At 39.4% G+C, this 14,333-nt stretch overlaps 2 protein-coding genes across 2 annotated transcripts; one reads left to right on the top strand and one right to left on the bottom strand.

Moving 5' to 3' along the window:
* The first annotated feature begins 316 nt into the window (after positions 1–316).
* Positions 317–5,304, top strand: rpa2 (replication protein A2). The gene is made up of 9 exons (XM_074682703.1): positions 317–474; positions 668–765; positions 1,006–1,107; positions 1,594–1,707; positions 2,558–2,632; positions 2,824–2,940; positions 3,183–3,308; positions 3,690–3,784; positions 4,809–5,304. The coding sequence occupies exons 1-9, from the start codon at positions 462–464 to the stop codon at positions 4,894–4,896; spliced, it is 828 nt and encodes a 275-aa protein (XP_074538804.1). The 5' UTR covers positions 317–461; the 3' UTR covers positions 4,897–5,304.
* Positions 5,305–5,661: 357 nt separating this feature from the next.
* Positions 5,662–12,972, bottom strand: themis2 (thymocyte selection associated family member 2). Its single transcript, XM_074683807.1, has 6 exons — positions 12,620–12,972; positions 12,153–12,293; positions 11,632–12,057; positions 8,976–10,174; positions 8,601–8,718; positions 5,662–6,681 (listed from the first exon to the last, which is right to left on the bottom strand). The coding sequence occupies exons 1-6, from the start codon at positions 12,720–12,722 to the stop codon at positions 6,569–6,571; spliced, it is 2,100 nt and encodes a 699-aa protein (XP_074539908.1). The 5' UTR covers positions 12,723–12,972; the 3' UTR covers positions 5,662–6,568.
* Between the last annotated feature and the right edge of the window lie 1,361 nt (positions 12,973–14,333).

Raw genomic sequence — 14,333 nt, 5'->3', positions numbered from 1 at the left:
GTGTACGTCTAATATTTCCAACAGGTTACGAAGGCAGCAACGTCTTGAACACTGTGTATGTGATTGTCCGGAGTACTACCTGACAGGCTCAGCTATCTCCTTACCACTTTTTACGGTCTTCCAAAATAATGCACATCCCACAATTCTCTGCTCAAGTGAAAAAAATGAGGAAATGAGTGTTCAAGTGTAAGATATCAACAAAACAGAGGGTACTAATCGCACTGAGAGACAGAGACATAGAATTAGTCTGCCTGGCAAGCAAAAAACAGGGCAGAAATATCGATTATGGCGTCCATGTGGGGTTTCGCGGGACTTCTGTTACGCGCATGCGTCGTACATTGAGTTGGCGCGCGGGACTATCCAAGGAAGATTCAACACAGTTAGGGGAAGCTGCTATCCTTCTATCACATTAACAGAAACGTTTCAAGTTGTTTTTAGAAACCTATTTGCAAGGTCATACCATGTGGAATCAGGGTAAGTGCAATGTAAACACTGCTTAACTAAATACGTAGATATATCCTCTTGTTTACATTGTCTGGCAGGTGCTAACGTTAGCTTGAACGCTGAGTTTGACTGCCTCCTTGGTACTGTGTCGCCAATTTTCTAACACCGCTTTTTAGAAAAGACCTTCCTCATGTAGGCTTTCTGTTCTCTCTTATTCGTTCAGGAGGATACAGTGCAACGAGTACAGTCGGAGGAGGGTACACCCAGTCCCCAGGAGGGTTCGCATCACCTTCCCTTTCCCAGGGAGGAGAGAAGAAAGGGGTTTGTGTTACAGTTCAAAACGTTACAACACATGATCTTAATTATTTAACAACAAGTTGTTCAAATGTATGATTAGAAAATTGTTCTTATCATTTAACAATAAAGAATATCGTGCCTTAAATTCCACCTTCCATTTGAAAAGATATAGTTTCAGTGTATCATGAATTTAGCCCTGTCTTGTGTAAACTTTTATGGCCCTGAACCAGAGAGAAAGGAACATGTTTTCTATTTGTTTTGCAGAGAGCTCGTGCCAACCAGATCATCCCCTGCACTGTGTCTCAGCTGATGTCTGCATCTCAGGCTGATGAGGCCTTCAGAGTTGGAGAAGTAGAAGTTGCTCAGGTGAGTTACAGTAAAGCAGAGAATAGATTGTGTCATTTTGCTTAAAATGCCTCAAATAAAAATATGCCTTATCAAATGATAGATCTATTGACAAAGCATTACAACAATGTTTGCCACACTGTAAAACTCAACAAGTTGCATCAAATCGCAAAATAAGAGCTTAAATGATAAAATGTGAGATATTTGATCGAAAAAAAACTTGCAGCAATAAATAGCACAGCCTCAAAATGTTGGTGGAAACCCTACTGAGTGATAGTTAACTACATGTGATCATCTATTTTGCTGTGATTTATCACTTCTTTTCCTAAAGCTAAAGCTAAGCCTTTATTTTGCTTTGTGTCATTTTGCCATGCAATATTAGTTATTTAGCTGTTTAACTTAACCACTTTTGTGGCACCAAAATATATTTACTGTGGGATAATCAATGTGTTGACATCTAACTTTGCTGATTTCACTGTGTGTAAACTGTTATTTTTTATGACATAGGTGACAATTGTTGGTGTCATCAGAAGTACAGACAAATCCATGACCAATATCCAGTACAAGGTGGATGACATGACGGGTGCTCCCATGGATGTGAAGCAGTGGGTGGACACAGAGGTCAGTGAGGATGCTTCAAACTCTTGTCCACTCATTTTGTTAAAGTTTTTCCTTTCATCATTAGATGAGGGGTGTGGTTCTTCAAAATTTACCCATAGCTCCTGCTTTTATGGCCAATGTCAATCACATCTTTCTTAGTAGTTTTAGCTCACACATACATCAGAAATCAGTTGTAGAAGTTATGATAGGCAAACATCCAATATGCATCGCATTGCCGTTAATTGATGATAAGAACACTGGAATAAGTGTGATTATGTAATTGAGTCTGCATGTGACTTGAGATTCCAACTAAGTACTTGCATCGATAGCAATTTTCATTCATTCACTCATTCACTCATTCATTCATACATTGTCCGAACGGCTTATCCTGTTCAGGGTCGCTGGTGGCTGGAGCCTATCCCAGATGTAATTGCACGAGAGGCGGGGTACACCCTGGACTGGTTGCCAGTCAATCACAGGGCTGACACAGACAGACAATGTTTCACACACACACTCACACCTATGGACAATTTAGAGTGTTCAATTAACCTGAGAGGCATGTTTTTGGACTGTGGGAGGAAGCCAGGGTACCTGAAGAGAACCCACGCATGCATGGGGAGAATATGCAAACTCTACATAGAATGGCCCACCGGTCAAGCTGGGAACCGGTGACCTTCTTGCTGTGAGGCAGCAGTGCTAACTGTTACACTATTGTGCAGCCCCTATATCAATTTTTACTCGTTAAAAAAAAAAAAAACACTTGACCAGGCTTTAGTAACCCCTTTTTAAAAATGTAGACATATCAGTCTTTTGACACCATGGAGTAGCACAAATCCACTACCTTGGTAACACTGTTTTCTTTTTTGTTAAGGACCCAGGTGTAGACAGCACTGTCCTGCCTCCAGGCACATATGTCAAAGTCTCTGGAAACCTTCGCTCTTTTCAGGTAAGTTACTTTTGTGCCTATCCTCTTTTCTGTACTAAAAGCAAAAAGAACTTTGCTGTATGTTAATTAAAGGCCATTAGTCACTTTGAAAATTGAATTTTTGTCAGACATTAGATTGTTTCACATTTATTTATATGCTGTATTTCTGTAATTGATTGTCAAATAATATCTTTGACGTCTTGTCTTCACAGAACCACAGATCTGTTGTGGCGTTCAGCGTCAGGCCCTTGGAGGACATGAATGAAATCACCTCGCATATGCTGGAAGTCGTTCAAGCTCACATGGTGCTCAACAAATCCCAGTCAATGGTGAGAACCTTCAGTTATACGATGCGTCTTTTAGTACAAGGGTGTTACAACAAGAAGCATTTTTTGAACAACATCAATAAGTTGGTCGACACACTACACAAAGTGTACATGTAGTCAGCGTCCTCAAATTCACACATTCACACATTTGGGTCTGATGGTTAAAGTGACACTTCTTAGAGAATTTGTTCTCAGGATGCAACTATAAAACTTGTTGCAACATCATTTTATTGTTTGTCTTTCAGTCTTCTGCAGGAGGAATGAGCAGCGATGTCACACCCATGTCACGGCCAAACACAGGAAACATGGGAGGGAGCTATTCAGGCGCTATGGATATGATTAATAATGGGTTAAGTGCAAACCAGAACCAGGTAAAGTACATGTGATCATCAGATACTGTAGATACTGACCTTACACTCCTGAATCCAATCTTTGCTGTCAAACTCAGTTCCTGCTTGTGCATTTTTTTTTTTATTTTGCACTTTTTAAAAGAAGAAGAATCATTGTGTCTGCATTGCATGCATTGGAAAAACGATAATTTTCAACAGCCCTCACGTGCAGAGCTGATACATTTTTCGCAGAAGTTTTCTTCCTTCCTACCTCCTTAATTAGAACTCAGATTTACAGGAAAATAACTTTCATAGAAGAAGAGGAAACTTTTAGATGGTGGCACCTCTGGTCAAAAGCTGATCCTGTATTTGCAGTATCTTGTGATCTGTGAGAAACATGTCAACCTCTGTTCCTCTCACTAGGTGCTGAGTTTGATAAAGAGCTGTCCGGACGCACAGGGTATCAGCATCCAGGAGCTGAAGCAGAGACTGAGTGGCATAAGTCTCCCTGTCATCAAGTAAGCTGAATGATGATAAAAGGAAAATAAGATGAACTCTTGTCATGGTTTAATTTGAACAGTTGAGTCAGTCACTGCATGAAACCCTCTTTCTACACCGGATAGAGGAGCATTGAATTCACTTAATTTATCTATCAGATAACTTATTTAGAAGTTAAACTCTAACCACACTTTCATTTATTTTACATGTGACTCTTAGTCACCTTTGAGTCATACACTAGTTTGACCACAGATAGCATGAGGAAGCTTTTCCACACCATCACAGTTCTCTGTGTGAAAACACTAGGTTTCTATTCAACCAGTGGCACCAAACACTTGACTTATTATTAACCTGTTATAGGAAAGAGAAGCTTTGCTGTTGATTTTGGAATTTGTGAGTGGAAAATAGTTTCACAGGAGAGCAACAGAGTAATTTCCTGGAAAGGTTTTAGGAGTGGATCAGACTTAAAACTGACCTTATGTGAGGCAACCAATCTGTGTGTATGGTTCAATGTCTTCAGAAACATCAAATTATTGTATATTTTTTTGGTTTATTATTATTTTATGTTCTTGTTTTATTTGTTACATTGTAGTGTCATAGCTTTACTTTCTCTAAATTTCATGTAAATTTAATCAGTTTTCTTGATTTTATAATTCTAAGTATGCGCTGATGAACAAAAGGGGAATTCATTGGTATATTCTTTGTATGAAAAAAAAGAAAGAAAGAAAAGACCTTCATTAGGTGCAGCTCATGATAACAGTTAGAAAGATTAAATGAAGAGTTTATTATCAGTAGTTGAAACATTTCAATACCAAACTTCCTCTTAGCCTGTTCTCACGGTTGCTCACATGTTAACATCCGTTTGTGATGAGGCACTTCAAGATAAACAAATCTTAACAATGGCAAGGCAAAAGAAAATGAATTCTAGGTAGTACTTCAATAATGCTTTCACCCTGATTTCATGAATTTACGACTCTATAGAGTGAATTTGTATCAGAAATGTGAACTCAAACATGCTCACAGGATGCTTTTGCTCTCTTATAGGCAAGCAGTGGAGTTCCTCAGCAACGAGGGACACATCTTTTCCACCATCGATGAAGACCACTTCAAATCAACTGACAATGACGACTAAAAAACTTCATCTGTCCCATTTTTATTGAATAGAACAGGTTAAATGGCACAGAGCTGTCAGTTACTTCAAAACCTCTCCGAACATGTTCATGCTGTGTGAAATCCTGCGAGCCGTCACGGTTGAAGTTCTGTGGTTGATGTTTATTTGAAGAACACATGGTTGAGGTTTGGTGCGACTAATTCTGCTACACATCCTGTATTCCTGATGCTGCTTCTGCTACTTTGCAAGTCCCTAAGGTGTTGCTGTTGAAGAATACTTTGTAAGTAGTTAAAACTATGACTCTTTATTTCCACCTTTTCCTTTCAAAAACAATTTGTAATTTTAAAGATTTGGAACTGAAGCACTCACTGTATTATTGTCTTTGTAACTAATACTGCCAGAATTAAAAGATGTTGAAAATGTTCAAACCAGACCTCAGCGTTTCAGTCGTCACACTGAGTTTTCAAAAAATCAGGCCTTCTAAGGTTTATAAATTCAGTAAACATGTGTTTCAGATGCCCATAACAGTCATATTTCCAGTAAGAGGAAAGTATTGTGTGCAAGCTTATGAAGATATTAACAGCTGTTTATCAGTGACATTTTTGCCTCCTGCAGTAAAACCACAAACAGAAGATTGCAAGTTAAGTCTGTCACATTTGTCTTGACTTGTAAAAAATAAACAGGTGTTACTTGGAGTGACGCCATTTACAAGAACAAACTAAATGAAACTACTTTAATACCAAAACAATCTTTATTTTTCTCTTTTCTATTAAATAATGGTAACAAACTAGCCAAAAACTGAAACATGGAATTAAACCAATACATCCACCACCTCTGAAGTTCAGTCCTAAAATAAAACAACCAATCATTCACAAAAAGCTCTAATACCTTCGTTTATTTTATCAGTAAATTCTTGCTGGTGTCCAGCGCATTCTTTCTCAGAGTAAAAAAATAAAAATGAAAAACAGGATCTGATACAATGTGCTGCAGTTTGTGTATTCTCAGTTCATCAGTTTGTCTTGACAGCAGAGAGAACTTCTGCATTAGGGTCCATTTCATTTTGAGAACTGGTGGTTTTGTCGTCTTTGTGGTGAGAGCTGTTGCATTTCAGAAAAACCTTATTGAAGCCCTCTCTTCTAGAGTTTGTATACCTACTGTGAGTTTGAAATAAAACAAGGAAGTGGTTCAAATTTAGCTTTTTAGGCTCCCATGTATAATAAAAAGATTTCACTACATAGCAACATATTACAGCCACCAAAACTACCACAACGCTTGATCCACTTCCTGCAGAATAGTTTGAATTAAAACAAGAACTTTACCATAATACAAATAGAGCAAAGGAACTATCAGCTCCATCAGTGTACACAGCACAGCCTCACTAAGAATACCTTTAAGGTGCGCACAGAAGCAGAACACGGTCGGCAGTTTGTGCTGAAAATGTCATCTCAGATATCAAAGTGCATCCTTGACTATTAATTGCAGGCATAAATATAGTTCTTAAAAAAATCCACCAAAGTATTTTGAATAATATGAAAAGTTAGCTTGGTGTGCCTTTAAAGTCTCACAAAATGAGAAAATGTCTTGGTACATCACACAAAATTACTTAACGCATGAGGGACTGTAAAAGAAAGTGAAAACAACATTTCCCTTTAGTGGTCCTTGGATTCTGTCCTGATGTGATGTTTGGCTTCTGTTAGTAAAAAATGACACTCTCCTGTGCTGTCTTCATCATGTCCATCAAAGTCTCGTCCACTGTTTCGTAGTCGTGATCACTGTCCACGTCTGCTTCCACTTCAGGCAGTGACACTGTGGGGAGGGGTACAGGTTTTCATGTTAGTAATAACTGAATTTTTATCAGTCATCAATTTGTTTTAAAGAGCAGAATTCAATACATGTTTCAGACTGCTGGGAGATGAACCCTGATTAAGGTGTCTCGTGTCAAAAACTTTTTCTGATAAACAGTTTTTTATGTATTAGTTTGTTGCATCAGCTGAGAAGAAACGTGTCAAACTCCACTGTACTCCACTCCACTGTATCAAAAATAAGAGATGATGTATCACAGTAGAGCATTCAACACAGCTAGTATAGCCCTTTTGCTAGGTGAACTTAAAACAAAAAAAATGGCTGTTTTTTTCTAAAAAAAATTTGTGAACATTTAAATTTCTCCTTTGTTCAAACTTTTTTTTTTCATTTTAACATTTATTTTAACAGTTTTGGACATGGTTTTGTCTTTTATTTGTGAAGTTCAGTTTCTTCTAAGCATGTAATGCAATAATCATTCCATCACAATATCACAGCAAGAATCAATTCTAGGACGTTCAGTTTTTGCATACCAACCCTAGGCAGTGTCATCAGGTGACAAAGCATCACTTTCCACAGCTATGCTGATGACACTCGCCTCTATGTGACAGTATCCCCAGAAAACAGGCAATGTGACTCAATTTTAAACTATATTTTAGATACTTAAACCTGGATGTCTTAAAACTTTTACAGTTCAAACAGGACAAGACAGAAATATGTTTCAGCGGTTGCAGAGACAGAAGCTAGCATCCATGCTAAATGTACTCAGATTTAACCCAACGAGCAAGAAATCAATGTGTTTCATCTGTTCTTCTTTTAACTTTAAGCCACATGGATGCTTGTCAGAAACCAGCAATGTGTTGATTATTTAAGGACATTTGCAAAGTGAGGCAATCTCTCTCTCAGCAACAAAGAGAGTCCAGTGCAAGCTTTAAGATTAGCAAGCTATACTGCATTAATGCTCCCTGTCTGATCTGCCATGAGCACAACAAACCAGCTGTATTTTATGGTGGCCCTGAAGGGCAATGAGGATAAATATCTCAAAAGTGAAAAATAAATTTCAGAAGCACTAATGCATTTCATAAACCAGAAATATATTTAAAAAAAAGACAAATACATTTCACAGAATGCAAATAAAAATCACGGTTCACAAATTAAAAGTTACCGATCACAAAATAAATTTCACCAGTCACAAAATAAATCTCACAAATCCCAAAATAAATTTCACCATGAAATGTATTTTTGTTTTTTGAAATATATATTTTTGTTCTATGAAATCTATTTACGTTCTGTAAAGTGTGTTTGTCTTTTTTTGAATATAACTGGTTTGTAAAAGGTATTTGTCTTTTTTAAAATATAACTGGTTTGTAAAATGTATTAGTGCTTCTGAAATGTATTTTCTTCTTTTGAAATATTTATTCTCATTGCCCTTCAGGGCCACCGCAGTATTTCATGAAAAGGCAGAAGTTCTTATAAAAACCAGAAGGAGAGTGTACGGTAACTCTCGCTACAATTCCTGCCTGTTTGTTTTCATATTGTTTTTAATTGTTTTATTAGTTTCCATGACACTGCATGTCATTGCACCAGACAACATCTCAGCTTTTCTGCTTTTCTGTATGAATCAAGAGGGCCCGTCAGTTCTTTTAGCTTCTCTCTTTTAGCTGTTCCAAAGAGCAGATCAAAAGTAGTGTTGCTTTCAGCCATTACGCCCTGAGTGCTGTAAAGAACTTCGAGTTGCATTTGATTTGTATGAAATTTGCCATTTAAATGAAGCTAAATGGATTGATTTCATCCTTTGGCCGAGTGTGAATGCACAGAATTTGGGACGTTTTTCTTTCACTGGTCTTTTCATGACAAAATTACAAAAAACTAGAATTAAAAAATGTCTTCAATGCCTCATATATGTTGCCAGTGTGCAGTCTCACCTTTTTTCTTTGACTCCTCTCTTTGCACGTAAGTGTTTGGCAGAGCCTTTCCTGTTTGCACATCAAATCCTGAGTGCTTCCTTGGTAAAATTGGAGGAGGCTGATCATCTGTGTCAACCTGTAATGGAAAAGAGAGGGTCAGGTTTTTTTTTAGGTCTTATTTTGCCACTAGAAAACAGTAATCGTTCAGCTTTGTATTGTCTGAATTTGACCGTTTCAGATTTCCTGCAAGTCAGACAGCGAGAAATGTACATATTTTTTGTTGTGTGTCACAGAAACAAGAGGTGCATGATGTATGGAAGACATGATAAGGACAAACCACAGTTAGATTCTGAGTTGTCCTGTGGGAGTGGAACATACAGGAGGCAGACTTACTGGAGGTAGGGGAGCTGGGGGTCGTTTTTTGCAGTTCAAAGTCAGATCAGCCATCTCTTTGGTTGGGGTGCTCTTGTTTGAGCGATGTTTAGACTTCTCTTCCTTCTTCTTTGAGGTTTTTGATGATTTTTTTGACGTCTCTGAAGATAGATTCCGCTTTGGTGGTCGCGGTGGAGGTGCCTCGCCTGAGTCCCCCTGTTTTTGTAGTTCATAAAAGAAAGAGTCCGTCACCTCTGTAACTTTTTCCACGTGACACTCAAGTGGTTGGCTCTTGGGCCATGGCAGGGTGTCTTTGGTGAAAGTCACTGACATAGAAAGCCACCTGATTGGAATCTCGAAACAACGGTCTGGAGTGTGTAAGAAGCTGGCCTGGATGATGGGCTCTAACATAGCAGCCTCTATTCTGAGACATGCAAACCCAGCTAAGGGATCAGTCTCAAGCTCAGTATCACGGCTCACAACTTTAACATCCAGCGGCAAACTATACTCCTTCCCCAGGTCTTTGAGTCTGTACTTCTTGTTGTCGCCAAGCACCTCGATAAAGTGACCTTGCATGTAGAGAGGCAGGAAAATCTCCTCTCTTTCCTGCTCCTCCGGCTCTTCTTCATCATCCTCGTCCCCATCATCTGGTTCTTGGAGGCGCTGACACAACAGAGCCTCGACTGACTGCTTCGCTCTGTTGCTGCTGTCACAAGGCAACTCCATCCTGTCACACCGTATGACCTCCAACTGTTCCCCCACACTGAGAGCAGGCAGACCCTCCTCCTCGACCTCTTCAATATTCCTCGTTACACTGACCTTTAACCCCGGCGTCTGGATCGAGGCGACATAAAGCTGGTATGCTGAGTTAAACTCCCTGGGCCGCCTCCGCAATCGGCCCCCATATTGCTGCGACACCAGGAAGAACTGCTGCAACTTCTTGCTCTTCATACTGGACAACAAAGCCATAGCTGAGGTTCCTGGCTTGTGGAAAATCAGCTGCTTGCCCTTGCTGACTTCTGGCAGCCAGCTGCACTTGAACAGAGAGCGGTTATCTGGGCTTTCCAATATCTCCACAACTGCTGGGAAAGCTCCTTCTGGCTGGGATTGGACTTCTGTCAGACTGAGAGGGGTTACGAAGTCCACATTCTTACACAGCTCAGTTACGTCAACCACATCCACCTCTAAGCTGGAGGGAAATTTCAATATGTTCTTTCTCACTGCAAGAAAAAGAAGAAACAGTTATAGAAGCGCAAAGTGGCTCTTTATATAGCACTCTCAATATCTTCTGACCACTCAAGGCACTTCCACGTCACATCACATTTGGCTTTCAGGCTGTTATGATAAGCGCTGATCAGTTTTAACTGCTGCCAGCATCAGTGTTGGTTTGTGGTAGAGTGGACGGCAAGACCTGGGATTGAATTCCTCAACTTCCAAGCTTAACCACTGATCCACAGCAGCACAGAAGATACAGTAATTTTTACTGTAGCATTAATAAGACAAAGAGCTGGTGTGCTAAACTCCAAAAAGTACTTAAAATCATTCAGTGCTGACAGAAAGTACACAGTAAAAGCAGAAGATGTCAGAAACAAATGTGTTTCGTTTTGCTTTCACTGGAAATGTGAAATTTCCACTCTGAAAAGAAGCCATGCAACAGGAAAGACCACTTCTGAAATACTTTCTCTGCTCAGAAATCTTACTTAAAGCTCCTGTGAGGAGTTGTTAGATAGCTTGTTATTATAACCTGAAATGTTTCTTGGAAGGGATGAAACTGAAATGTAATTTCTCCTCAGGGATCAATAAAGTGTTTCCGATTTTAAAGTTTCAGCCAGAGGGTAGGCACCAGATGAAGTTGTGAATTACACCAGGCTTTAAAGGTCTTGATTAACATTTTTTTCCACCATAAATAACACTCATTGAGTGGTTCATCTGGCTGTTAATAACTATCAGGATAGAAACATGATCGACATAAGTGCAGGACAATATTAGTAAAGAAAAGAGAGGTACAACACTATCCAACTGAAAAGTCTCTCAGAGGAGCTTTAAGGAAAAATATATTAACAGGATCACCAGCTAAATGTTTTCGAGTTTAAAAGCATCACAAATAGTTTTTCACTGATGGTATTATTGGTCAATGTCTCAGGCTATTTCTTGTTGTGTGTGGTTAGTCATATATTCTGACACCTGCCCCATGGTTGGAGGTTTTAGGTATTAATTCAGTGACACAGAAAAAGTAATAATATAATTTTGCTGGTGCTTTTGTTTGCTGTTGTAAGCCAAGTAGAGGTTTGTGGTCAGTCTGTTTCAAAATCAGCAAGAAAAAAAAAAAAAAAAACATACCCACAGGAGGTTTCATGTATAGAAATAAAGTAATAGGAATATGACTGTTGTTTGCCTGGAAATGAAGTGTTTCCCTCCTAAAAGTTTTTAGATAACAAGAAATACAACAGAGAAACTCAGCTCTGTTTAGGTAGTACAATGTTAAGTGCAGTACTAAGTGAATACATAGGATGTCCCATTTTGCTGTCGTTTACATGTAGAAGAAAAAACCAAACAAACATCAATTCTGTTTATAAGGTCAACTACTTCTGAGTCTTATTTTGAAATGTTTGTAAGTAAGGTGCAGACGACTCAAATCACCCAAGGATACTAACTAAAATTAAGACATGGTTCTTACAGTTCATGATGGCGTGCACCTCGTAAACAGGACTGAGGACGAGGGGTCGTTCACACATGGTGGTGTTGACGAAACAGAACCTACGGCTGCGCAGGCAGGAGGAGGACATGATCTCCTGGAGGGTAAAGCGCTCCTCGCTCTCACACTCTCTGAACTCTCCTTGAGTGGAGAGGGGAATACACACTTCTGCAGAGGCTTCCTGTTGCCCTTGAACATGGCAGCGCACTTGATCCTCCTCACCCTCACGCTGCCCGACAGAGAGCACCGTCAGAGCTTTACCAGCACCCAGTGTGAAGTCTCCAATGGTCAGCTTGGAGCTACAGGTGAAAGTGAAGGGGAGGCAGGATTCAAGACCCACGGGCCTTAGGCTCATCATCTCCTCCATCGAACTGTACGACATCTCCTCCGGGACAACTTTGAACAAGCCTGAGAGACAGAAACGAGTGTTAGTGATCAGCTACAAAACAACAACAAAAAAAAGACCTGTTCTCAGGAGAATTTTACATTCAGTTCTGACTGACCTTTGTGGTTAATAGGGAGCTCAAACTTCTCATTGTTGCTCACGTCTTCACAGCACACAGATATGAGTTCAATGTCGAGGACCTTGATTAGATCCCCGGTAGAAAAGCACACCTCACTCCCAGAGAGTTCGTATATAGACCCTAAAACAAAAGGGAAGAAGGTATGAAACAAACATCAAAATGAGCAAATGAAAGAAGCATAAGCAAAAATGTCTTTGTCACTTTTTATGTCCATTTCAAAGTTAGTACTAAATTGCCTTTGACTAAAACCACTGTGTTCTCCTGCCTTGCTTAAAGAACCTCTATTTCTTGAGGATTAGGAGGAAATATGAACTATTTAAGCCAGATGACTGCATAGGGCCAAATCAGAAACGCTGACGAGTGCAAATCACATCAGTCTTGTTTTAAAAAAAAAACCTTTTATCCCTTCCTCTTTTTTTCCAGTCCATAAAACAGTTAAAGCCTACCTTGAAAATACACGCCAGAGCAAACTTGTAGAATCTTTGGCAGACAAGAGTTGTCCAATGAAGCAATGAGCTGCTGAAGTGGCAAAGCAGAAATGTCTGCCATCACTGCTGCCTGGGTGTGCTGTGAGCAAAGATGAAGGCAGACGGCAAGTGAAAAGCATTAAAAAAAAAAGAGTGTGATGTGTTCGCAGTCAGAAACCACAAGAGCAAATAAGGAAGTCACAGGAGCCTTTGCACAATGCTTGCATTCACAGACTGAGGCCTAGTGATATGACTGAAACTTTTACAGCTGAGCTCTGAAGGGATGATGAGTAATTAATTGATTGCTGTATAAGGCTTTGATTCATCACCACATAAAGAAAAACATCTAAGACCTTTAATAAATCAAAAATAGTATTGCTTACTGACCGAAATACTCCTCTATTAAAGATAAAATGTATCATTTTTCAGAAACCTAAAGCCTCTTATAAAGGCTTTAGGCCCCTTCCACTCTTTTACCCAACAGGGGCTGACAGGTCAAATTGACTGGAGAGATGGACATTTCACCCAGCTAGGCCAGGACAAGCACCAAGAGACTCTGGCCTCCTTTACTTCCGAGAAAATGCTGCCCCTTAAAACGTGGTTCTTGTGTAAGATATTTTACCTTTGTTCTCTCATGCTACCTACGAGATACTACATCAAGTTGAAGAAAAAAAAAAAAAACCAAACTCCCTCACTTCCTTCTGTCGGTCAGAACTGTGAAGAATCCTCCCACCTCTATGACACGAGGAGGAACCCCCTCACAGCTCACAACAAAACCCACAGCACTTTACAAGTTAACCCTACAACCCCATCAGTTATCAACCTGGTCCATAGTTTCAGTCACTTTTTCCAAGACCCTTGTTACCTTCGTAATTCAACCTTTTACCAGATGTCACCTTGGTATATCACATATGATACGCCTATAGAGGAAGTGGGAGTGTGCTATTCTTAGGGGACCAGGCAAGACACAAAGGAAAGACTTTTCTGTTTCATCATCAATACTTAGCAAATGCTGTAATCCATCAGTCTGTGATCATAGATGACAGTTTTTAAAAACATTCTTACTGAGCTCAGGACAAGAAAACTCTATAGATGAAGAAGTCCTCTGCTCTAGAACCTGTTAAACCTTTGAACTGTTTATATCTCACTGTACTGTTTGTTTCACTGGCTTTTGTGTGAATTTGCTATGTGGGTGTACTGTACTGGGCTAGAAAGGTGCTTTTTTGTATTTTATATCCTGAAATATTAAATAAAGGTCATAAAGAATTAAAAAGAAAAAAAACTAAAACAACAAACAGAATGCAATGATAGAACAAGAGATAGTCATAGAAACTAAAAACTAAAAGAAGAAACTTACAATATGTACAAATTTGCAACAAATTAAACACAAGAAAAACTGTAGCACCACCAGTGAGTATGAAAAAATATCTGCAATAGTGTTATGAAAGGCATGGTGGTGTGAGTACAGTAATGTTGGCATCAGACAGAGATGCTGATGTTGTTAAGTCTTATTACAAACTGGAAGAAAGACCCACAGTAAAGCTCCATCTTGCAGGGTATCTCAATCTGCGGCTGAATGAACTTATTACAGCAGGTGAGAGGGCTCATTCATTAAGTATGCACGCTTTGCTGGCATCCTCCTGTCTCACCCACCTCTTCAAGAGAGTACAAGGAGCAGTCCAGGACAAACCTG

The sequence above is a fragment of the Halichoeres trimaculatus genome, unplaced genomic scaffold (assembly GCF_033239565.1).
Source record: "Halichoeres trimaculatus isolate MK-OKI-2021-1 unplaced genomic scaffold, fHalTri1.1 fHalTri1_scaffold_12, whole genome shotgun sequence".
In the NCBI taxonomy this organism is placed as follows: domain Eukaryota; kingdom Metazoa; phylum Chordata; class Actinopteri; order Labriformes; family Labridae; genus Halichoeres; species Halichoeres trimaculatus.
Note: the sequence above shows the minus strand (reverse complement) of the source record. Positions and strands in the feature narration are given on the sequence as shown.